At 47.5% G+C, this 24,454-nt stretch overlaps 2 protein-coding genes across 6 annotated transcripts in view; both read right to left on the bottom strand.

Annotated features, from left to right (window-relative positions):
- Positions 1-12,282, bottom strand: part of pnpla6 (patatin-like phospholipase domain containing 6) — a 34,247-nt gene extending 21,965 nt beyond the window's left edge. For 3 of the 5 annotated variants that reach the window (XM_035404111.1, XM_035404110.1, XM_035404109.1), the window contains exons 1-17: positions 12,200-12,282; positions 11,925-12,076; positions 10,160-10,213; positions 9,544-9,631; positions 9,009-9,103; positions 8,798-8,889; positions 8,217-8,357; positions 7,803-7,962; positions 6,750-6,830; positions 6,225-6,353; positions 5,997-6,077; positions 5,200-5,332; positions 3,969-4,043; positions 3,451-3,554; positions 2,877-3,059; positions 1,917-1,994; positions 786-991 (exon numbers count right to left, since the gene is read on the bottom strand). In XM_035404111.1, the coding sequence (XP_035260002.1) occupies positions 786-991; positions 1,917-1,994; positions 2,877-3,059; positions 3,451-3,554; positions 3,969-4,043; positions 5,200-5,332; positions 5,997-6,077; positions 6,225-6,353; positions 6,750-6,830; positions 7,803-7,962; positions 8,217-8,357; positions 8,798-8,889; positions 9,009-9,103; positions 9,544-9,631; positions 10,160-10,213; positions 11,925-11,969 (1,745 nt within the window). In that variant the 5' untranslated portion in view covers positions 11,970-12,076; positions 12,200-12,282. The remainder of the gene's footprint in view (positions 1-785; positions 992-1,916; positions 1,995-2,876; positions 3,060-3,450; positions 3,555-3,968; positions 4,044-5,199; positions 5,333-5,996; positions 6,078-6,224; positions 6,354-6,749; positions 6,831-7,802; positions 7,963-8,216; positions 8,358-8,797; positions 8,890-9,008; positions 9,104-9,543; positions 9,632-10,159; positions 10,214-11,924; positions 12,077-12,199) is intronic. The other 2 variants (XM_035404112.1, XM_035404113.1) reach the window with 1 other exon arrangement.
- A 7,252-nt stretch (positions 12,283-19,534) lies between these two features.
- atp5pd (ATP synthase peripheral stalk subunit d) lies at positions 19,535-24,404 on the bottom strand. The gene is made up of 6 exons (XM_035404940.1): positions 24,262-24,404; positions 23,327-23,460; positions 21,873-21,969; positions 21,179-21,250; positions 20,217-20,279; positions 19,535-19,774 (listed from the first exon to the last, which is right to left on the bottom strand). The coding sequence occupies exons 2-6, from the start codon at positions 23,446-23,448 to the stop codon at positions 19,643-19,645; spliced, it is 486 nt and encodes a 161-aa protein (XP_035260831.1). The 5' UTR covers positions 23,449-23,460; positions 24,262-24,404; the 3' UTR covers positions 19,535-19,642.
- Between the last annotated feature and the right edge of the window lie 50 nt (positions 24,405-24,454).

Here is a 24,454-nt window from a genome sequence, read left to right as displayed (position 1 = left end):
ATGTTTCATGTTGGGACTCAGAAACAGTCTTCAGCTGTCATCTATGAGCTTTTTAAGAAATTAAGCCAAAATATCCATGACAAAATGAGGCTAATTAAATAATTAAGTTTAAGAAGTTGGCATGAAATCCAGAAACAGCCATCCTTGCCCACCTCTGATTTAAAGCAAAGCTTCTTCATACCACAAAAACACTGGGATAATCTACGATAACACAGGCTTCACGAGCATTCACACGGATCTCACTGTACTGGAATACTGAGTGAAGTCATACAGCACATCTTCACGTGTGACATCCTGAGGATGCTATTTGTCTTTATGTACATCGATCATAAGCAAGCTGGGTAGAATACAGAACTGATCCTCTTTTAAAATTTTTTATAAATGAATTTGCCGCCCAACAAAAGGGCTTTAAATGTCCAATTTCCACCCTAATTTGGAAGGTCTGAGTAACTATTTGTAGCTGCACGCTTGTGCAATCACCACTGCCGATTATCCGCGATTCTCCTCCAAAACATGTGGCGTCACCAGATGCTTCTTTTCACACCGCAGCCCACAGCCCAGCTCACACAGCTCACATCAGAGGAAGACCTTTCATATGCGGCTTTGGAATGCAGTCAACGGGCGCCCGAGTGACCAGCGGGGGGGCGCTAGAGAGCAACAAACCACGGACCCCAAACCGACCGACCCTTTCCGTACCCTGGCCGAAAAAGGAAGCACCACGGAGCTACCGGCCGCGGTCGGCCCCGGCAACCGAGCGCCTTTAACCCCTGCGCTCCCAGACTCACTCGTAGAAGTCGGACTTGGAGATCTTGAGGAAGGTGCAGTCCTTCACGGCCTTGATGGTGAAGATGAGGGGTTCGCCCGTCAGCACGGCCAGCTGACCCACCATCTCCCCCGGCTGCGTCACGAACAGGCACACCGCCTCCTGCTTGTCAATCATCCGCTGGTACACGTGCAGGCAGCCGGACAGGACGAAGTGCAGACTGACGTCCTGGGGGGTGAGGGGGGGGGGAGCTGATTTAGCCACATCCTCACCCCACATGGGAACTTTGCACATTTGAACTGGACAAAGCCAGAGAAGCAGAACTACAGTGAGGCACAGTGAAATAGTCATCTCTTATGGGAGAGAGGAGAGGAGAAAGAAAGCGATACTGAGAGAGGGATGGAGGAGAGAGGAGAGAGGGGGAACGGAGGAAGGGCAGAAGAGGAAATGAAAGAGGATGACAGACAAGAAAGGAGAAAGGAAAGAGAAGAAGTGGGAAGAACTAAAAAGTAAAAGAGGGATGCATTTCGCTGACGCTCTCATCCAGAGCGACTTGCATAAACTCACGAAAAAGGTTCAGGCAATGATGAGCTGAACCTTAGTGTGTAACTGACTCAGGACCCGGACATGCATAAAGCTACAGCACAAAGTTAGGGGCCCTGCTGGGGGCACGAGGGGGCCTGAGAGAGTGATACAGAGCCATGCAGTGAGAGGGGCGGGTGCTCAAAGAGAGAAAACCAACACCAACTTAGAAAAACTGTTTAACACCCAGTTACTGTACAGAATATATTTTACCAAAATGAATGAATGAATGAAAGTGAATGACAGGAACTGTAATAATACAAATATTAATTGTTTTTATCAAATCAAAGAGCCGCTATCAGTTGTGACCGTGATGATTTGGCATCAGCTCGTAGTTGCCTGAAACTTTTTGTGCGTTCGTGTATGTTGCTCTTGGGGAAAAAGGGGGCAGGTGCTCGGGCACCTGGAGCCCCTCCCTCTGCGTGTTTCGGGTACAGAGCTTCCAGCAGTAAATGGGACAGGAGGGTACAGTTTCAGATGTGGCATAGGCGGGGGGGTTGGTAAAGCTGGGGCAAATGCTGAGAGTCTGCAGTACTGCAGAGTGGCACGGGGGGGGCGATATTGGGCCTACCTGGTCCCCCTGTCGCGCCAGGACCGCCCCAGCTTTGGCATGGTGCAGAGTCACCCTCCCGTTCAGCAAGGTGGGGTCCTGCCGAAAGAGACAGAGGAAAAAAGTGGGGGAGGAGGGAGGGAGATAGAAAGAAAGGACAATGAAACGAACGTGTGTTAAGATCCGGCTATTTCAGAAGACTGCACAATTTCCTCCGTCTGTTTCCAACAAGAGCTGTATTGCCAAACCGGCAGCAAGCTCACAGAGGGCGCTCCAAGACAGACTCGATCTCGGAACACGAGCAGTCTCTGGAGAGTCAGACTAAGGACGTTCTGAGTTCAGTAAAAGATGGTGAAATAAGGCTGGCTTTGCTTCAGGCTGTAGAGCGGAATAAAAACACTAGGACAGGCCACAGACGGGCGTCTCTGTGGGGGGGCAGGCGGGAGAATCCGGACTCTAACCCTGTCCAGCGCTCGGCTGGCTCACATTCAGGTGAACAGAAAGGGCCTCCGATCTGCCGCCACTGAACCTGTCCCGAGTTTTAAGAGGCACCAACAGGCCGATGACCACTCCAGAACCAAATCAAAGAGAAACCAGATCTGTACCTGCATGCAGTCATTAGCTTTAGTGCTTCCTAAAAATAAACAACTGACTCCTAAATCTCCTTTTCTGTCCATTTCTGTTTTTTCTATTATTCGCCATTCGAGCATCTTTCTCTCTTTCAAACGTCTGTGTTTCTCAGGATGACCCCTTGCAGACATAGAACATACTGAGGATACATATATCAATAAAACACATTACCAACAATATGCAACAGCTCACCAGAAAACACACAAATTACTGCCACTTTCCAGACCGCAATCCATTACACAACATGAAGCATAATTATCCATAATGCATTTATCATTGCATTTCTGAGGATGTTTAAAATGCGCCCCGTTTCCGTAAGGGTCCGGGCGGGACGGGGCGGACGGGACGCACCTCGATTCGCATGAGTTTGAGGATCTCCTTCTGAGCCTCCTCAAACAGGGAGGTGCCGGCACGCCCGTGCAGCGGCCCGTAGAAGGTCTCCAGACCCGCCTCCTCCTCGGCGTACAGGTACACCCCCGACGGGACCTCGTCCACGGTCACAGACTTCCTCTCCCTCGGGTCCTGGGACACGGACTGAGGAGGGGCGGGGGCGGGGCGGGGGGGTCATGGGCTAAATGTGTCTAACATGCAAACACTGTGCAGCAGCACATATGCATATGACTTCTGACAAGTGCACAGACGTGTATACATGTATACACACCATCAGTATAATGAGTATATACTCTCACACACAATCATGCACGCGCACACACACACACACACGCACACAATCACACACACACACACACACCAGAGAGCCCCATTCATTCCAAGCTGCACGTCCTCTCCTTATTTATTATACACTGTACTTGCTCACTATCTTCTCCAAAGACACACTCAGCATCCAAGATGGTCCTGTACACCAGTAAAACCACCCCGTACCCCCTCCCCGTCCCCCGTCCCCCCTCCCCGTCCCCTCTCTGACCCGTGTGAAGGTGGGCGGGGTCGGGGCGCCGTCCTCTGCGGACACGGAGATGCGCCCTCGCTCGTACGCCATGTCGAAGTCCGACCGCAGACTCTTCTGGATGCCTGCGCAGGTAACACAGGGAGCGGCGTGAGACCAGCATGCACCGTGCCAACGGACACGACCTCACCGCGCCCAGGTGACAGGTCTGCCCACCTACGGGGGCTGAGCTGTGCCAAAATTTACAAAGCAGGCGAGGAAGTGGAAGAGCCTGACTGGCAAGAGACTTGGCAAATAAACGGCATTTAAACAAAACAAACAACAAATTATAAAAAAAGAAACAAGGAAGTGTGGTAAACGCCAGGCAAAGAACTACGACGAGAGTGAAGACTGCAAACGAGCAGACTGAGTGAACCACACAGGACTGCATTTCCATGATGTTGCGTGTGGTGTTCAAGGCAGAGGAGGTCATACTGTGGGACAGGGGGCAGCAGGGATTCGGGGAGCAGGGCTGGGGTGGGACAGGTGCACAGACTTACCGGCGATGTCCACAGGCATGGAGATGGCCCGACTGAGAGTTGGCACTGTGGTTCCTTCCTTCCCATGATCCCCTCCTGCAAGCACAGAGCACAGTCACCCTCAAACACACCTGCACAGTCACCCTCCTACAAGCACAGAGCACAGTCACCCTCAAACACACCTGCACAGTCACCCTCCTACAAGCACAGAGAACAGTCACCCTCCTACAAGCAGAGCACAGTCACCCTCCTACAAGCAGAGCACAGTCACCCTCCTACAAGCACAGAGAACAGTCACCCTCCTACACACCTGCACAGTCACCCTCCTACAAGCAGAGCACAGTCACCCCCCAACAAGCACAGAGCACAGTCACCCTCAAACACACCTGCACAGTCACTCTCCTATACGCACAGAGCACAGCCACCCTCCTACAAGCACCTCTGTACACACACACCTGCACATACAGCCACTCTCATAGCCAATATTATTCTCTATTGTATATCCTATTACTCTGTATAAAAACACATTGCCTATAGATCTCTTTGTTGGTTTAAGCAGCAGATCGTTAACAAGGAAGCCATATTCCTAGCGAATGTTTGTACAGTCACACGACTCCCTAGCGACCTGTATCAGTTATACTGGCTGCTGCATTTGCAGGAACAGCCGAGAGGGGCAGGGCATGTGGGGGGGGGGGGGGTCAAAGCCGGGCAGGAGGACTCCTAACAGACATAAAGGTTAGGGCTCCACTGCATTGGTGGAGCTGCCCTTGTTTTAGAGGTTGTCTCCATTATAGCCAGTGAATAATTGATGATCCACTCCCTTCTCCCCCCGTCCCATCTGCTGAGTAAGCACTGCACCTTTCCCTAGAGTCTATAAAAACCAGACCTGCGCATGAACAGGACCACTTTCATCTCCTGTCACGGCTGGACAAGGTGGGAGCGGGGGGGAGGCGGAGTTTCGTGGGGCTGAGACTGTCTTAAGACTCTCAGTGGATTGATCCTACGGTGGTTTTTTTTCTTCCAGGAAGACCAGCAGTTCATGGACCCATTTGAGTGAGTACATGCATCTTACTGTCCAGGGGAAATGCAAAATAAATAAAACCATCTGTTTCTCTCTCCCTCGCTCCACTTTATTTGGAATGAGAAAACGCTTCTTCCACTGTTGCCCTCCACATCTTCTCCTCTCCTCTTTTCTTCCCTCTTTCACAAATTTTAACAGCGTTCCCCCCCACATCGCCCCCCCCCCCCTCACCTTGGGCCTCGGTCTTGACTGCGTTTTCGCGGTGCTCCTCGGACACAGTCATGCTGCCGAAACGTTTGTGCCGGACGGGGCTGGTGCGGGACGGGTGGGGGGACAGGGGCAGCAGGCGGAGCGGCTGCATCTCCTGTTGGGGGGGGGTTGGGGGGAGAGAGGGGGGGAGAATCACCTCCATCAATGCCAACATCACAATGGCCATGTGTACACACTTGGGAGTCACAGGCGCATTCCTGATGGATGAGTTAACAGGACGCAAAGAAATACTTTGCTTGTGTGTGTGTGTGTATGTGTGTGTGTGTGAGTATGTGTGTGAGTGTGAGTATGTGTGTGCGCATCTGTGTGTGTGTGTGTGTGCATCTGTAAGTGTGTATGTGAGTGTGTGTGTGTGTGTGTGCATCTGTATGTGTGTGTGTGTGTGTGCATCTGTATGTGTGTGTGTGTGTGTGTGTGTGTGCATCTGTATGTGTGTGTGTGTGTGTGTGAGTACGTGTGTGCGCATCTGTGTGTGTGTGTGTGTATCCGTGTGTGTGTGTGTGTGTGTCCGTGCGTGTGTGTGCATCTGTGTGTGTGTGTGCATCTGGGCATGCGTGTGTGTGTGCATCTGTAAGTGTGCATGTGTGTGTATGTGAGTGTGTGTGTGCGTGTGCATCTGTATGTGTGTGTGTGTGTGTGTGTGTGTGTGGATGTTTGTGTGTGTGTGTATCTGTGCGTGTGCATGAGTGTGTGTGCGCGTGTGCATCGGTACGTGTGTGTGTGTGTGTGTGTGCATGTTTGTGTTTGTGCATACTCACATGGCTGAAGAGCTCGTTGGTCAGCCCCAGGTAGTTGTGCAGGGCCAGCACTGTTACCCTCTGGAGCCGAACCATGATGATCTGTATCAGAGAGGGAGACAGAGACAGGGACATATTTACCAATCAGAGGTGATCTTAAAACACACCTACACACTCACTCACCCATACACACACACACACACACACACGCGCACACACACATGCACGCACGCACGCACACACACGCACCTGCACTACTCGCACCAGACTTTCTGGATACTTCTCAAAGATGGACAGGAAGGCCTCCACAGGAAGTCGCAGCACAGTGGACACCTCGGCTGCCCGCGCCGACACTGTCCGATATGGCCTCTGGTGGCCCTGCCACACACAGAAAACAAAGAGCTCTCACCACAGTGCCCTCTAGAGACAGTCCTCCAAGGACAAAAAAACAATCAATGAACTAATGTAAAATTCTTGTTGATCAGCAGTTTTTCCCGCACATACTAGAATTACAACCCTCTGCTTGAAGGACAGCATGGCGATGTATTACCTGATACTTTAATGAATTTTTTTACCGTTTCGGCACAAAATTTTTTTGTTTTAGCCTGAAATCCACAACAATGCATTTTATTCAATGACTGAAACTGTCCTTCAAACTACAAAACTCTGGGGGGGGGGGGGTTGGGAGTTAGGAACACAACAACAGGAGGCCAGTGCATTGAAAAGGCTGGTACACAGGAAGTAGTAAATGTGCAACAGGAAGTTGGGGCTCACAGTGATGACATCCAGGATGCTAAGCAGGCTGTGGACACTGTCTCCTGGGTACACCTCCTTAACCACTCCGTCTTTACCGTCCTGCAAGAGAACACAACAACACAGCACGTCAAAACACTACGTTACACTACGCAACACAACACAACACAGCACGTCAAAACACTGCACTACACTACGCAACACGACACAACACAACATGGCACAACACAACAACACAGCACGTCAAAACACTACACTACACTACACTACGCAACACAACACGACACAACATGGCACAACACAACAACACAGCACGTCAAAATACTACACTACGCAACACAACACAACATGGCACAACACAACACAACAGAGCACGTCAAAAAACTACACCACACTACGCAACACAACACAACACGGCACAACACAACAACACAGCACGTCAAAACACTACACTACACAACAGAAAACAACACGACACAATATGACACAACAGGACAACACAACACAGCACAGCACAGCACATCAAAACACTATACAATGCTACGGAACAGAACACAACTAACACAACACAATGTAACCTGACCCAACACAACACACTACGTCACAACACAACACTTCAAAACTCAAAATAACACAGCACTACACAAAACAATGCGACAACACACCTCAACACAATAACACAACATAGCACAACATAACAAACACAACACCACAAAACACAACACAGCACTGCATCCCTCGCTCTCTCTTGTTTAAAATGAGACCACAATAATTTTCTCATTATACAGACTTTTTAAATAATCTGATTAACTGTAGTCAGGCGTTAAGAGGTGGTAATCACTAACATCTTAATCAGATGGCAAGTGGAAACAAACCATGAAACTAACTAATCCCACACACAGTCACACACGTGCATGCATTCAGTCAAACACATACTGAATACTCCCCCCAATAACACATACATACACTCGCTAGCCTTGAAATGCTCTCAATAAAAAACCCACACACACCAACACACACATACACACACACACACACACGCACTATTACACACACACACACTCACACACACACCTGGCCGGTGAGGCACAGCTCCAGCTTGCCGTCCTGCACTACGTAGATGCTGCTGTCGGGCTGGCCGGGGCGGAAGACGTACTCCCCCTGCTGGAACTGCAGGAACACCATGTGCTTACACAGCTCCAGGAACAGCGGCTTCTCAAAGTGTCCCAGGACCCTGCGGGGTAACCACGGAGACGCAGCGAGGTTAGCTGCACCACAGAACAACCACACCAACTGATGACAGCACAGAGACGAACAGACACACGCACACGCACATGCACACACTGATGTTAGAGTGGAGACACACACACTCACATGCATGCACACACACACACACACACACACATACACGCATGCATGCACATACACACACGCGCACAGACACACACACACACACACACACACACACACACACATCATGCGACATACCGCACGTTCTTGAGCATGTAGAGCACTTCGGAGGGGAGGTGGGAATTGGCCACGTCGAACTCGGTGAGGTCCGCCTCCAGCACAGAGGGAGGGGGCTCCTTCATCTGCAGCGTGGGGACCTCCTTCTTAAAGCGCAGGATCCTGGGGAGGAGCAGGAGGAGGCGGGAGGATGGGGGGACAGGGGGAGAGAGGAGGGAGGGAGAGATGAGGAGCAGGAATTAATGGGGAGAAGGAGAGAGAAAGAATAAGAGAGAGAGACAACAAGACAGACACAGAAAGACAGTGACACAGACACGGACACAGAGAGACAGAGAGAGAGATTGAGAGAGAGGAGAGAGAGAGAGAAAGACAGAGAGATGGAGACACAGAAAGAGACAGAGAAAAAGAGTGACACAGACAGACACAAAGAGAGAGACACAGAGAGAAAGAGCGAGAGACAGAGATTGAGAGAGACACAGAGACAGAGAGATGGATGTAGCGAATCAAGAAGAGAGACTGCATATACCACATCACCACTGTGCAGCTTCCAACAGCTCTAGTGCAGCACAGCAGGATGCAGGCGATACGGGGCTGCTTCTCACTTTTTGGCAATGTTGAGCATCTTCTGCTTCTTCTTCAGGCGTGGCCGTGAAGAGGAGGTGCTGCCCACCAGGGAGGAGGTAGACTGGGACACCTGGAGGGGCGAGGGACAGGGGAGAGTGGGCAGGAGGACAGGTAAGCGTGCGTTCTGAACACCACTCAGCTCACCCAACCCAACATGGCATTCAAACAAAAAAAAAAAAACACACCCACCCGCTCGCTCACCTTCCTCATGATCTTGCGCCCGTAGAACAGGACCTTGTCCCTTTTGCGGAAGCGGTATTTGGGGGTTTCCTGTGCCTCCAGGTCTGTGCGTCCCACCGCGGGAGAGAGGGAGGGAAGAGAGAGAGAGAGAGATCGACAGCCGGTGACCTTTCTTTTGCTGAACCGCTGATCTCAGAACAGCAAGAAGCGAAGGGAAGCAAGCTGACCGATCCCAGAACGGTGACAAAGACAGTACAAGCACACCGATGTCATAACAGCCAGCCGGGAAGCACGCAGGTGCTGATCTGAGATCAGTCAGCGGAGCAGGAGAAGACGAGTGTTTTAAGGAAATGGAAGAATGCGCATGGTGAGACCGTGACTGGCGCAGTACAGGGTGACGAATTCACACAGGGCCACCGACTCGTACCCGTGAGCACCCAGGCAGGCCTATGAGAGAGCCGCCATACTGAGGCCAGGCAGACAGACACACGGACGCTGCGGGGACAGAGAGATGCACGGGGGGGTCGGGGGGGGGGGTACTGACTTCGCAGCTTGATCCTCCGCAGGACGAAGAAGATGAGGATGGCGATGAGGACGATGGCGATTCCCGCGCCGATTACGATCCCCACCATCTACACGGAGCGGAGCGTGGGGGGGGGAGCGAGGGATGAAGAGGAAGGGTAAGGACAGAGGGAGAGAAAGAAAGGTGGACAAAGGAGAGAGATGAAGAAAAGGTCACAATAAAAGAGCCAATGGGCGGTGAGAGAAGGACAGGTAAAGAAAGGGAAGGATGGAGAGAGTATCAGAGAGCGCAGAAGAGGAGAAATAGAGAGGTTGAGCAAGGAGAATGAGAGATAGAGGGAAAGACGGAAGGCGAAAGAGGTGAAGCATGAGAAAAGGGTAAATCAGAAATGAGGTAAAGAGATGGAGTTAGAGGAGAAAAGGGGGATGAGGAGAGAGGGGGAGGAAAAGAAAATGACATAAGGAAAGCTTCAGCCATTTAACTTGATCTCCATGACAGCATATGACACAAGTAATGTAATAACACGGTTAAACACAAATCGGGGAGCCACAGCACAGCAGTACTGAGGTATCCCATCAGTCACTGGTGCGGAAACCACATGATCACAAGGCCAGACCATCAGTCAGCACACGCTCACCATGCTGGTCTGCAGCTGGTCCTCCACTATAGACTTGATATTGACCAGCCCTTCCTGCAAAAAACAAGAACCCCACACAGAAATGTTCAAATATGAGACACAGCTTCTGTTACAACACCCGCAGTGCCACAGAGAAAAGCAGCTACTTCTGTTTTTAATTCCAGTCCGGCATAACCAGATATTAAAGCTACAGTTAAAAAAAACAATATTTAGATTAGTGGTTTAGAAACCCATGTCCAAAAAGAAACGCGATTGAACAGTTGTACCAGGCTTGAGGCTTGCTTCAGCAGGACACACAGAAGAGTTTGAATTACATGTATTAATATAATTCCACAGCATTCTGTGTGTGCATTTCAAGGTGCTCACACGTCGTTAGTCTGCGATTAACAGGCCAAGCAGGTGAGACTCGAGGAGGATGTAGCTCTGTCGGTTTTAGTTTTCCCCTTAAAAATGAAGGACAAAACCACTGCAGTGGAGATATCTGAGACCAAGAGTCCTGATGCCAGAGACGAGATGGAGCTGAAAGATCAGAATCTAGACTCTGCGTGTGTGTGAGGGCGTGTGAGAGAGTGTGTGTGTGTGTCTGTGTGCGTGTGTGTGAGTGCGTGTGAGAGAGTGAGTGCGTGTGTGTGAGTGTGTGTGTGTGTCTGTGTGTGCGTGTGTGTGAGTGCGTGTGAGAGAGTGAGTGCGTGTGTGTGAGTGCGTGTGAGAGAGTGAGTGTGTGTGTGTGTGTGTGTGTGTGTGTTTGAGTGCGTGTGTGTGAGAGAGTGAGTGTGTGTGTGTTTGAGAGCGTGTGTATGTGTGTGTGTGTGTGTGTGAGTGCGTGTGAGAGAGTGAGTGCGTGTGTGTGAGTGCGTGTGAGAGAGTGAGTGTGTGTGTGTGTGTGTGTGTGTGTGTGAGAGAGTGAGTGTGTGTGTGTGTGTGTGTGTGTTTGAGTGCGTGTGGCACACAATTCCATCTCTCTCACGCTCCAGAGCACGGGACATGGAACTCGTTCCCAGCGCATTCTTGCCGCTCAAGATGCGACCCCGGGGTCTAACGGGGGAGGGGGGGGGATTTCGGTGCCCCCCGCCCCCCTCTGGGAAACACTCGCTGGGAGACACAATAAACATTGTGTTCTTTCCACCGCCGACGGCTACAAAAACCGTTACTGTAACCCCCTCCTGCCCGTCGCGTCTAGGCACAGGGTTTGGGTTTGAACTGGAGAGAGCGTGTCAGCAGCGCTGGAGGTCTGCCAAAGAGAGCAATGCACAGCCAATCAGCAGAAGCCAAAGGTCTGCTCCGTAGCCAATCAAATAAGAGAGGGAGAAGAAAGGGCCAATGCAGAAACCGTACACACACCGTAAAGGTAAACAGAGGTGCATGAAACAGGCAGGCACAAACCCACGGTATAACCTCACTCAGCTGCTCCCACCCCACACGCTGGCTTCTCTCTTCTGGACTGCGTTACACTCTGTTTAGTCCTCTTAAAATGCAATTACCATTCATCAGTACTGCACCCTTGTCTTTTAGGCCGTGGTACTCCGTTCAATTTTGATTTACCGACGGCAAAACTAGACTAGAAAACGGCTTACTTTCAGGCCTGTACAGAAGCACCGCACCGTGAAGTTAGGCAGACAGACACGGACAGACAGAGGGACTGCGAGTCTGCTGACTCAGCGACATGAGAAAAGCGTCACGTGACATGCACTTCCCCCTCTTCAGCCGCAGAGCCTGCCGGACGTTCAGCGCAAACTACGGCGAGCGTACGGCAGCGCAGAGATACCATGTTAAACTGCGCTGCGGAACGCCAGGGTCCGGACGTCGCCATCGTCGCTCGTCAATCCCAGCGTGAGGGGGAGGGGCTAAGGACTCCGACGGCAGTTACCGGCCCCCCGAGTGATCGGATGTCCGCTGCTGTCTGTCTGGAGATGCGGCCTGACAGATGGGGCAGGGTGGGGGCGGGGTCACTGAAAGGGGGGGCAGGGTTACTGAGTGGGGGGTGGGGGGGGCGTGGTTACTGACAGGGAAGAAGGGTTTAGCGGGGGGAGGAATGCTCACCTCTGTGGGGTCAGCCTCTTGTTCCGATGTGCTCTGTCCCATTCTAGCCCCACCTCTTCACAGGGCTGGTCCATCAACGGCCGCTGAATAATAATAATAATCATCATCATCATCATCATAACCATAATAATAATAATAAACAATATGCTATTCCTGAAGTATTTTCAAAGGGCTTTAAAAAAATTTGGCCTCTAAAATAACACAGAAGGGAAATTAAGAAATGCCAGACCAGGCAGTTAAATCACAGATGAAAATCAAATACACGCAAATTTTGGAAATGAACAGGTTAAGAACACAATTTAACAGAAATGCAGGGTCAAAGAAACTGGTTTGGGTTTATGAAGTGGAAGAGGAGAGCAACTAATGCAAACCACGCGTACCAAACAGCCTAGCCCCGTGCTCACAGCGCTCTGCTTTTCAACACAAAGGCCCAAACCACAAAACCGTGGCCCCTTCAACGGCGCACGTGTCACATAGACGACGGTAACGACGGTAACTTTGTACCGCCGTGTGGCGGAAGGCTCCGGACCACGCAGAGCTCTCCAGCACGCCGTGACGCCTCCGTACCGAGCGTGTGCAGAACAGGCCTCGCTGCGGCGGTCGCTATCTCCACGCTAGCGGAAGCACTACGAGATAAGCGCTGCCTGCGCGGCCCGAACGGTCCACAGGACTCCAGATGCTCCCAGCGCTAGCGCTAGCTGATCCCCCGAGCCCCTCGTTCTGAGTCACGCCCAGGGGGACCCAGAACCCACCCCCACCACCCCTCCATCCATCCATCACCTAGACAACCCAAAGGGAGTCAAACACCCTTCTGGTGACCTCCCCCGAGCCCTACCTCTGAAACTTAACCCCTTCGCTGCTGTTCGAAAAGACATGAGCGTGGTCTCACACACATTCAAAACGCACAAGTACGAAGGTACACAAACATGTAACCACACACACACACACGCACCCGCACGCACGCACGCACCCACACACACACACACACACGCCATGCACTGCTCAAAGGGATACAGCGCAGAACATGGCATGCGACCCAAACCGAGAGGCCGTGTGTCCCGTTTACGAAGACAGCCTACGTTTCGCGACCACACCCCTCCTGGCTGCCCTCGGCTGTAATTTTCCATGGCAATCTCTGCCATCCTTCTGAGCCAAAGGCAGGCCGCGGCGCGCACCTTCAGCCACTGAGAGAGGAGTCTCAAATTACCGCACGCACCCACGGCACCCAGCGTTCGCACTTTGGGTTTTTCCTCTTCTCTTCAAACCGCGGCATCTTACGATAACCCTGCAGGGCACCCCACACGCGTGCGTGCATGCATGCACGCACGCACGCGCACAAGAACAACTGTGCTGTGAATCTGATTCTAGTCACCCTCATGGGTTACCTGCACATGAAACCTCAGCCTGTGTTCATCCATTACCTACACCACGAAAGCTACCTGGAAGCTCCTCCCACTAACTGCCTGATTGGTCCACTTCATTTTCTGGCACCAATCACGCCTGGCTCTGTCACAATGCGAGTGAACATAACGAGGGGGGGGGTACACTAAGGTAAAACCTTATTTTGGGTCCAGGTTTTGCCTCAGGGCGTCTGCGACGCCCTGTGATCGGAAGCCGTGAGTTTTTAACCAGCCAGCTCCACCCCCGTGTCATTGTTCATCCGGAACAATCCAGCCAGTGTCCCGGGGCAGGCGCGATCTGGGAGGAACACACCCACTTTCCCAGCACAGCAAATTCTAGGGTTTGGGGGGGGGGGGGGGGGTCTGGGGGGTCATGTGGCATCTCTCAGTGTCTGTTCACTGAACGCAAGCTCAGGAGGAGAGTAGAACAGCCATATTGCTCATACACGCAAGGTTTCTCTTCTCTCATTTTCCAAATGTGTCATCGTTCAGTCACTTTCTCTTTGCCTTAACATTACAATGGTAAATTAAATAAATAAATAACAAGCATGCACAGGCACATACACACACACCCACATGTTATCAAGGGAGCAACAACTAAGTCTCTGTAAAATGCCTACAATTTTATTAATGAATCTTAAAAACCACACAAATACAACTTAACCAACAGACACTAGGCTGCATGGGGGGAAACCTTTCATCTCAATTTTACAGGAGAGGCATCCTAGGGATTGCAACTGCTGGCAGGAACCACAGTCCAATAAGGACACAACCCGGACGTTATTACTGTAGTATTTACCTCCTATACTGTATTTTTACAAAGACACGTTATTACTACACTATTGTCCTCTTAAAATGTATTTTAAAAACCTTTCCCTTGGAATCGAATGATCCACGAGCCCCCCATAAACGACCAAAGCAGATGCTCACCCGCAGTGCCGGTGTGTTGATGCGATGATTGAAACATGAGGTTTCTGTTGCGTTCAAAACAATGTAACTAACGAGCTAAATTGTTTTTTCCTGGTGAATAGCTTCCAAAACTCCAGAATAGACCCCGAAGCACCACACGTTGAGCAGGGCAATTCAATGGCGTAGCTCCGAAATTTCTGTGGGACCTCCTCTATTGTTCTTTAGCCCTTGTCAGACTGTAGCGAGCGAACCCAAACCAATTAAGCATGAATTAACAATGTAATGTGACTCGGTTTTATGTATTTTATTTTTTGTGAGCCATCAACAGCACACACTATGTCCCAACTCGCCAACAAGTACGAACCCGCAGCCTGCGCGGATCTAAGTGCACCTGGTCATACAATGATGTACGCGGCTAACATTGGCTAGCCTGACTTCCACTCACACCCACTGCACAGCAGGCAAAACCACGCAATAGATCTGCCCGGAGTGCCCGCTATTCTTATTTCTGGGAAATAACACAGACCACCACCTACTCCTCAGACCCGGCGGGGAAAAAATTCTTACTTAATTGTTTGACACAACACAAGTGTAGCCCATATTGGACGATGAAACATGTCGCAGTGAAATTATTTTCAAACAAATTATTCATTTTATTTCTACTGAATGTCCCTCGTATACATCTATGGTTTCTGAGATTATTACCAGAAACTCGTCATCAAAAATGAATTACCGGGTTTTAGGAGCAAATAAATGTCTGCAACTAATTATTATCAAACGCAGACAATAAAACGTAGCTAGTTAAACAGCGAGTAGCCATTAGTCAACCCTGGCAGCGATTGAGAGATATTCAGTTACAGGCAGCAGTGATGTCAAAGTCCACTGATGTGTAGCTAGTTGAATAAATTAGTTTAGTGTCTCTTAGCAATCTATTTATTGTTTGCTAGCTGACTAGACCCATTTATGTTGGCGATTTGAGGTTATCCACGAGCACTCCCAGGCTGGCAAGCCCTGTAGCCAGCAAGTTATTTAATGAAGCACATTATATTTAGCTTGCCTGGGTATTTTCCGATCCGAGCCGCGATGACGAAAGTCAGATAGCTAACGTTAGCTCGCTATGCCATCCTACATTTGCCATGTAATGTTTATTTCTCTCCCAGTCGTGACATTTTCTTTTGTTTGAGCAACCTAACGTTACAGCAATTCAGTTGACATCTACTTATCCTCTGACTTGTGTCAGTGGGCCGGTGAATGCGATGATGCTGCGTTTTGACCCCAGAGCAGCAACAACAGTCAACACCGAGGAAATTTTGTATGCTGGGTACAGCTTGCTCGCACCTCGTTTAAACCATCGCCTACTTAACGCAGTTAAAATGTAGACAGATGTTGATATGGATAGGCCGAGGCACATCAAGTCAGCGACGTCCTTTCATATCAAATCCCCTTTTTAAAATAACAGCAGGATTTTGAATGCATAGCTGTCTTACCTGACCCAGAGCGGCTCTCGTCAATCTCCTCTGTCAAACACCGACTCCGGAAACACCCATTAGAACCAACTCCACCCCCTTTGCACTGGAAATGTGGCTTTGACCAATCGCAATAGGAAATCTCCGTCATTTTCACCAATCGGGATAGACAGATAACCGTCACTCACAACCCACCCACTTACAACTAGTGGGAGAAGTAACCAATCGTACGGCAGGTTTGCAAAGAGCCGCTCAGAAGAGACCCACGATTGGCGAGTTACTTTGGGAGTGACGGAAAATTAAGCCAATGCGTTAAACACACAGTGTCCGCAGTACTGTGCAATCAAAGTCAGTTATGACTTTTTTCTGTGCTGGTGTGTTGCATTGCATTGGCTTTAATCTAACCGCAATCATCCGGCAAACTAGCGCGTTTTAGGTGCAAGTTTAAGCAAGTATGCATGATTTAATCAGGAGAACAATCTTCGTTTTGCCTACGATTTACAGCTAGCACTGTGCTAAGCCTGATTATAAATGCGTCAATGGTCACTTGCGTAGATTGCGCTGGCCTATGCTTCCGCTACTGGTCCAGGGCTGCAGTGTAGCATAATGGTCAGGGAACTGTGCTTAATAGGCTGGATGAATTCTGACATTGCAAATTCACTTTGGCCACTGCTGTTGTAGCATTGAGCGAGGTAACCTCAATTACTTCCAGCTTTATAATGTATAAATAATAACGGGCTAACAGTATTGGTTAATAGTCCATTAAGTCATTATTGTCTGAAAAATACTACAGCTTCAAACATTATTATTATTATTATTATTATTATAAGACAATTACATAAATTGAGTAAAATAATCCTAAAATCACACACACACACACACACATATATATATGAATGTATATAAATATTTATATAAATAATAAGATGACAGCTGTTCCTATGTGCAACAATTCATTTTAACATAAGTCAGCTCAGAAAGGCTCCAAGCCTTAGCACTGAACAGTGAACACACAATTATGACATGTTTGCAGTAGACTGGATTGATTCATGCTTCATAGCTCAACATGCTTGAGTTTAAAAAAAAAAATTGTGTTTATGCTATCTGGTGGAACTCCAGTTCTCCCTGCACACTTCCTGTTGCGTCGGCTCAGGAAGGCCACCAGGCCAGGAGCGTTCCAACAGAAGTGCCCGTGTTTACGGTGAAGCTGCGGAATGTGGAATGTTCTCCATTTGTATTCCACCAGGCATGCCTCAGAGTAAATTAACAGCGTGGCTGGAAAGTTCTAAATATTTTATTAAATTGCATTATTATAGTGGGGGTGGGGGTGGGGAGTGGAAGCAGAGAACTGGTCTGATGACTCCTACAGTACGTTTGTTATTCCGCCGCGGAATTACCGTAAATCATACGTCTCCTCTGACCGCTTGAGAACACAGAGAGCTTAGTCTCTGACATAACAGCTCGTGGAACACCCGGGAAGTAACGTAGAGCACACGGTCTCCCAGAACAATGGCGACAGTTCCGCCGTTCAGCGCCGAGCCCGTGGAGTCCAGCGTTACGGGGGCAAAATCTTCGGCATCCTTTCATTCAGTCAACAGCATGACCGAGTCCTCTCTTCTCTGGCATCACAATCTGTCCTGCGCTCAAGTGCCTTGTGCACACAGCGTGATTCGCATAAATTGCATTGCACCTGACTCACAAATATCAGTCAGCACCTCAGCATGCAAATATCATCCTGCCGCAAGCAAGCTTGTTATATTCTTGCTGGCATGCTCAGATGTTTTAAGGTAAAGGACATAGCTTAACAGACATCAAGGTGCATTGATTTTTGCTTTCCATTCTGACATTCAGGTCCTTCCACAGTTTATTATCTAACCATGCTTGGTGCAGGACTGTGTTCACAGTGGTGTTCACATCAAAGAGTAGTTACTAACCTATTTCAAATGTGTGCTTTATCAGTGGTGCTGTCATTGTTATTGTTGAATTTCTGATGCCACAGGTCACGTGCAAGAAAACAGCTGCACCAAGCAAATATTGTGTATGTTCAATGGCCTTTAATCCACTGAGGTGGATTCTGTCAACTGGAGTATATAGATATCAGGCAATCAATATATTTTATAATGATCTGTACAATCCATTACATTGTTGACCTTATGTTTTTTATTGATTGCTGGATTGTTTTATTGACATTGACTTCATCAGTTGAACTTGGTCGACCTAACACTCCAGCAAACACATATAGTCACCTTCAAGAGGAATAGATTCTCATATGCAGCTGCCACTACAAAGTGGAAGGCATTCAGCTCATGCATGATATTGGCATGCTCTAATCATATTTTGAAAAGAATCCTTACAAATGTGTATTAAATATAGAAATAACTAAGAGCATGATTATTGTAGACATAGAGGGAGAGGGATCTGGCTTGCCGGGTAATTAGCATGAAACTGCCAATTATTGTTTCATCATAAATCCATCATAAAACTAGTGAACTGCATGTTACATGACTGGTATATTTTTCTTCTTAATTTCCTTAATTGTGGTAGAGAAATAATTGTTAATCAAAGAACACAGATTTTCAGGTAAGAACACAAAGATTTGCAAACATTTGGCGCCATCTTCTGGAATAAAAACAACACGAGGGGTTTTCTTCACATTTGGCGCCTCCTTCTGGTGGTAAGCTGCCAACACATTGACAACGGCAACTTCATTTAACCGACGTTAATATGAAACTTCTGCGTCTCAACAACCCCCACCCCCCCTCTTTTTAAAAACTCTTCCTTCATCATGTGTTTTTCTGTGCACTTTAATACATATTTAAGTAATCCAGATTTATTACTAACCTTCACTCTTAATCCAATACCAGCTGCATTTAATTGAGAGCTTGCACACTTTCAGTGTGTATCCAAATATAAATAGTAGGTGTAGGACATTATCAAGGACAGGTCATATTGCAAAACAGGAGTATGGGCAACATTATGCAATACCCAGACACCAGAGAGGTGACACATCCGATGTCCTGCTGATTCTGTAAATTAAGTGAAAATGTCATTCTCTAATAGCAGCCTCATCAAAGTCATTACCAGCCAAACTCACAGGCAAAGCTTTACAGAGACTCAGCAGTTCTCCAGACTCATGCTGTCTAGTTAACAGGAAGCACTTAAACCTTTTTCAACACAAATAAAAAATTCATTTAACATTTTCCTTCATTAGTTTACATCTGGGCCCACCTACTGTACCGATTGACATTTTGCTATGAAATGCAACAGAAGTATCAGCATTGGCCAGTGTAGATGGACAAATGTACATCTCTAACACCAAGTGTGTGTGTGTATGTGTATATACATATATATATATATATGTGTGTGTGTGTGTGTGTGTGTATATATATATATATATACATACACACACACACACACACACACACACATATATATATATATATGTTTATATTAGCATGATACACAGACTCAGTGACACCAGGTTCCGTTGCTTCCTTTTTGGCATAATCACTTAGTCACAGAAGAAAAGAGTTTAAATTACTGAAGAAGAGGGAGACATGCAACATTAACTGTACAGACTTTTATTTTGAAATATGTCTAATCAGCGCACACACTCTGCTCCCACGGGGAGTGCGGACAGGAAGCCAGGATGGAGGATGCGGGAGGGACTACAGATCGGTGATGGGCTTGTGCGGCCAGTACGGATACTTCTCCTTGTCCAGTTTCGTCTCCGGAAACACGTCGTTCAACTCATCGATGGTCATCTGATCGAAGGGGATCATGTTCTTGAATTTCTCCAGCTGCAGAAAGAGGGAGAGGGAGAGAGAGAGAGGAGGAGACAGAGAGACAGAGATGAAGGGACGATTAACCCTTGAATGTACGATTAACCCGTGCTGACCTGACAACAGTAATTCTGATTAATAGATGCATACTTGTGATCTTTGCTATAGGTTAAAAAAAAAATCTATAAGGATGTCCTGTAAGTAATTACTCCATTTTGTTTTCAAGGGGATTTCTACACCAGAACTCAGACTTGTTTGGTCTGGTTGTTGTCTTAATGCAGCTAAATGATTAATAAATTTCATTTAATTTTTTATTAATATTACAGAACCAATATTAATATACAGAAACATATTTAAGAGGATGCATGTGTGCATTTGCGTGTGTGTGTGTGTGTGTGTGTGTAAGTGTACATCTATGCATGTGTGTATGCGTATAAGAGAAAGTGCACGTGAGCCCTACCTCCTGCGCATACTGGCTGATGCGAGCTTTGGATCCCTCAATGTAGGCAACAGCGGTTTTGCTCTGGGGGGGAAACAACCATCCACTTCAGTACAATTCAGTTCAAGTTTGTTTGGCATGTGAAAATTGTGCAATAGACAACAAATACAATAAATACAATTAGTGATCCAGGCAATATAAAAATCTACAATATAAAAACATAAAAGATAAAATGGTTATATACACCATACGGCCAAAAGTGTGTGGACACCTGACATCTCTTCCAAAATTATGGGCATTAATATGGCGTTGGTCCACCCTTTGCTGTTATAACAACCTCCACTCTTCTGGGTTGACTTTATACTAGATGTTGGAGCATTGCTGCAGGGATTTTCTTCCATTCAGCCAGAAGAGAATTAGTGAGGTTGGGCACTGATTGGGCAATTAGGCCTGGCTCGCAGCTGGCCTTCCAACTCAGGCCAAATGTGTTGGATGGGGTTGAGGTTAGGGCTTTGAGCAGGCCAGTGAAGCTCTTCCACACCATTCTCGACAAAACCATTTCTATATGGACCTTGCTGTGTGCCCAGGGAATTGCCATGCTGAAACAGAAAAGGGCCTTCCCCAAACTGCTGTGGAAACACACATCATTGTCTAGAATGTGGCCATTTGCTGTAGCATTAAGATTTGCCTTTGCTGAAACTAAGGGGCCTAGTCCAAACCATGAAAAACAGCCCCAGACCAAGGGGTGCTCAGATACTAAATGTACACTATATGACCAAAAGTAAGTACAGTTCCAAAGGAAAAGGCAAAGCATGACACAAAATGGGAAATCCCACCACTGCAATAGTATAAAAACCCAAAGTGTGTGGTTGTACAGAAAATGTTTAATACTGTAAGAGTATAAATGAGCGCAGGTTAGGCTGAAGATGGGTTTTCCTGGCAGTGTACTAGACCCCCAAGCCCCCCCCCACCCCCTCACGCACTGCCTCCAGCTCCTGGGCATCGATCTTGCTGGTCTCCGTGTCCACAGGCTCAGGGATGCTCAGGGCAGCGAACTGCAGGGTGGAGAGGAGAGAAGACCATGAGTGGGATTTTTCCTGTAATACTGAGCCCTTGTAAAGTCACCAGGTTATCAGAAACTTCTTCAGCATCCAAAACGTCCTTCACTGCTTGTAAAAACAAAAAAAAAAAACTGCTTGGCCAAATCGAAAACATACACAAATACGAGATAACATTTATTTTTAAAAATGAATCCAGAAAGTGAGCTAAAACTTGAAGGACCTTAGAATATGACATTGTTTGAATCCACTTTCAAGTTACAACTCCTTAACCAGCGCGCCAATGCCTACAATAGCATTTTGGTAAAACTTTGTCCCTGCAGAGGTTCTCACTACTGTCCACTTCCAGAAAAATGGAAGGTTATCAAATTATCCAGGGGATCCAGAAGAATCTTCAACACCTGCCCCCATAACTCACATCTACACCTTACTGCAGTAACACTGTTCCTAAAACAACACCTGACTGCGGACGCCAGGCAGTCTGTGATGCATGTTTCGAATCGACAAGAGCCATGAACGAGTCAATTAAAATTCGGTGCAGACTTACTGCGTCACACAACTCGTTTGAATGATTAGCTACAAAAATGTAGCGGAATCTGCCACAGGATTGTGGCCTCACCTTCGACTCAAACTCTTCCACCATGGCGACGTTGGCCACCGCGCCCTTGTAGAAGCTCCAGTCGATCGGAGCGGGCTTCTCTGGCAGCGAGCGCAACCTGAAGAGAAACACGACCGTCAGTGGGGTACTGCCAACCTTTCCTCATCGCCCCAAATGAGGAGTACCCTTCCCAACTGCCCAAAACAGCACTATAGTCTTTTTTCTCCAGTTATGCAAAAACCCAGAAAACCAGAGAACTCTCCATCTGTACCTTCAGAAATACTGATAGGACTCTTGACATGAATGCCCCTAAAACTATGGAAACCACTGGAGGAGTCACCAATAAACTGAGAACAAGTTGACAAAAAAAAGAAAAGAAAAAAGGCAAGTGTAGTGGATGACATAAAAATGTATTTAAGTGTGAGGGGGAAAAACCCCAAAATGACAGAATTAAGGAATAATCTTGAGCATAGGGGTGGAAATAGAAATTACTGCCCTTCAGAACGATTGACTCACAGTGATTTGTGTTCATCTGAATTTCAACCTTTTGCATACGACAGAAAACAGAAAAACACCGATTTTTGGTCTTTGTCGCAATGCTTTTGGAAGGTGCTCTAATTCCTCACCTTAATGTAGTACAGCAAGGCTTCAAGAACATTAAACATAAAATTAACTCATTCACAACCTATCACATTAGTTCACTTCCCTACATGTTCACTGTTGCACGTCAAGCTGGCGAAGAGACATGTGTCCAACACACGCGCTTCCAGACATTACACTACATTACAGGCATTTAGCAGACGCTCTTATCCAGAGCGACGTACAACAAGTGCATCAGTTCAAAGTGCAGAGGTGCAGAAAAACACACTAGAGTGAAGTAAAGATCGTAGTGTCAGAAGTGACCACATAGATCAGGACTCCAACCCTGTAGGGTAACCTGTTGAGCAAATAAACAAAACAATTCTGCCAAGTACAAAACTAGCACTGAAATCACATTTGCCTAATCAGAATCAAACAAAACAATCCTGCCAAATACAAAACTAACAGACGTGAGAAAGCTAGCGCTGACTGACTGACCATAATCACAGAGGCATCATACCACTCGAAATACTTCACTTTTGACACTGTTGTCTTAAAGGTGTGTGTGTGTGTGTGTACATTCCACAGCAGAAACATTTTCCTTGCATGTCACCAGAAAAATCTGGAAACACACAAGTATGTTCATCTCAGTGACATCCCTCTTAATTACTCGTACTCAACCCATAAGATCATCAATAAAATAGATGTTGCAGAAAGCTGCTCAGAGGATCATTTAAAATCTTCTTTAAATCATAATGTAACCATAAACACAAAGGAGACGTTTAAAGGTAGAGAATGATTATGCAAAGGCCGTCGAGTTTAGGAACTCGCAGCCCCGCCTCCTCGGGACCCCATCTCCCAACACCCATACAGAGTGCGTTGACAGGCGGACAGACCTGGCCGCGATGGCATCGCTACGCGTCTTCAGGCCGTTGAACATGGCCCTCTGGTTGGGCGGAACCCTCTCGGCAAACGCCATCCAGTCGATGGCTTTGAGAGCAGCGCGACGGCCAGCCATGTTCCCAATTTCCTGGAAACGGGGAAAGACGGACAGCTCAAGAGTTCTGACGTTTCTACATACGTGTGTGCGCGTTTCAAAATGCAAAACCAAGGGCTTGAGTTAAGTCAGAAGGGACACAGGTTAGAGGACCTCAAGAAATTTCAAACTAATGTGCGTATAGCAAGACTTGCACTGCCACCTGTCTAGACTATAGATTTTTTGGATAAGATCACTGGGTTGAATCTGTTTTCCACTTTAACAAAAAAGCACATACTAACCTCGGGTATTTAATCATGTGATTGTATGATGTAGTGCAACCAGCTAGTGCAAAGCTGCTGCAGCATACCTTTATACATTTTACTCCACAAACAAACACAGACAAAGAACTTCACGGGTGCTGAGTTAATCGGCAACAGTATGCTGCTAGCAACCTTTTCGCTTGCTTTAGCACGTTATCTAGCTATGCTAGCAAGTAAGTACAAGTGAGCCTGAAGGTTAGCTAATTACCACGACATGCAGCCATCTACATATATTTAAGCGACTGAATATAAAGGACTGAAACTACCTAAGCAAACTCGACTGAACGCTAAGTTAAACTGAATGATCATGACAGTTAGTGCCTCACTAGCTTAGTTACATAGCTAGCGTTAGCTTGTCTCTCGAACACAAGGTCAGAATTCAACAGGACCTATAATCATGCTGTGTAAGTTGGTCTACGAAAGCTGTCACATTATAAAAAAATTAGTCTTCAAGTGAGACCAAATATGCAATTGATTTCAAAACATACTCGATCCAAAAATCAAGAAATTGTACGAAAGAGCGATCGCTCACCTTCCGAAATAACCGACAGGGATAAAAGAAGAAATGTCCAACCGGATACGGAAGTTACGTAAAATATTAAAAAGCTTCAGCTGCCACAACAAATATGGCTGTTCTCTAAATATGATCCTTTATTTAAATTATATATTATACGTTGCGTATCGTTATTGTATACATTAATAGTATATTTGATGGCTATGGTCGC

This window comes from Anguilla anguilla, chromosome 2 (genome assembly GCF_013347855.1).
Source record: "Anguilla anguilla isolate fAngAng1 chromosome 2, fAngAng1.pri, whole genome shotgun sequence".
In the NCBI taxonomy this organism is placed as follows: domain Eukaryota; kingdom Metazoa; phylum Chordata; class Actinopteri; order Anguilliformes; family Anguillidae; genus Anguilla; species Anguilla anguilla.
Note: the sequence above shows the minus strand (reverse complement) of the source record. Positions and strands in the feature narration are given on the sequence as shown.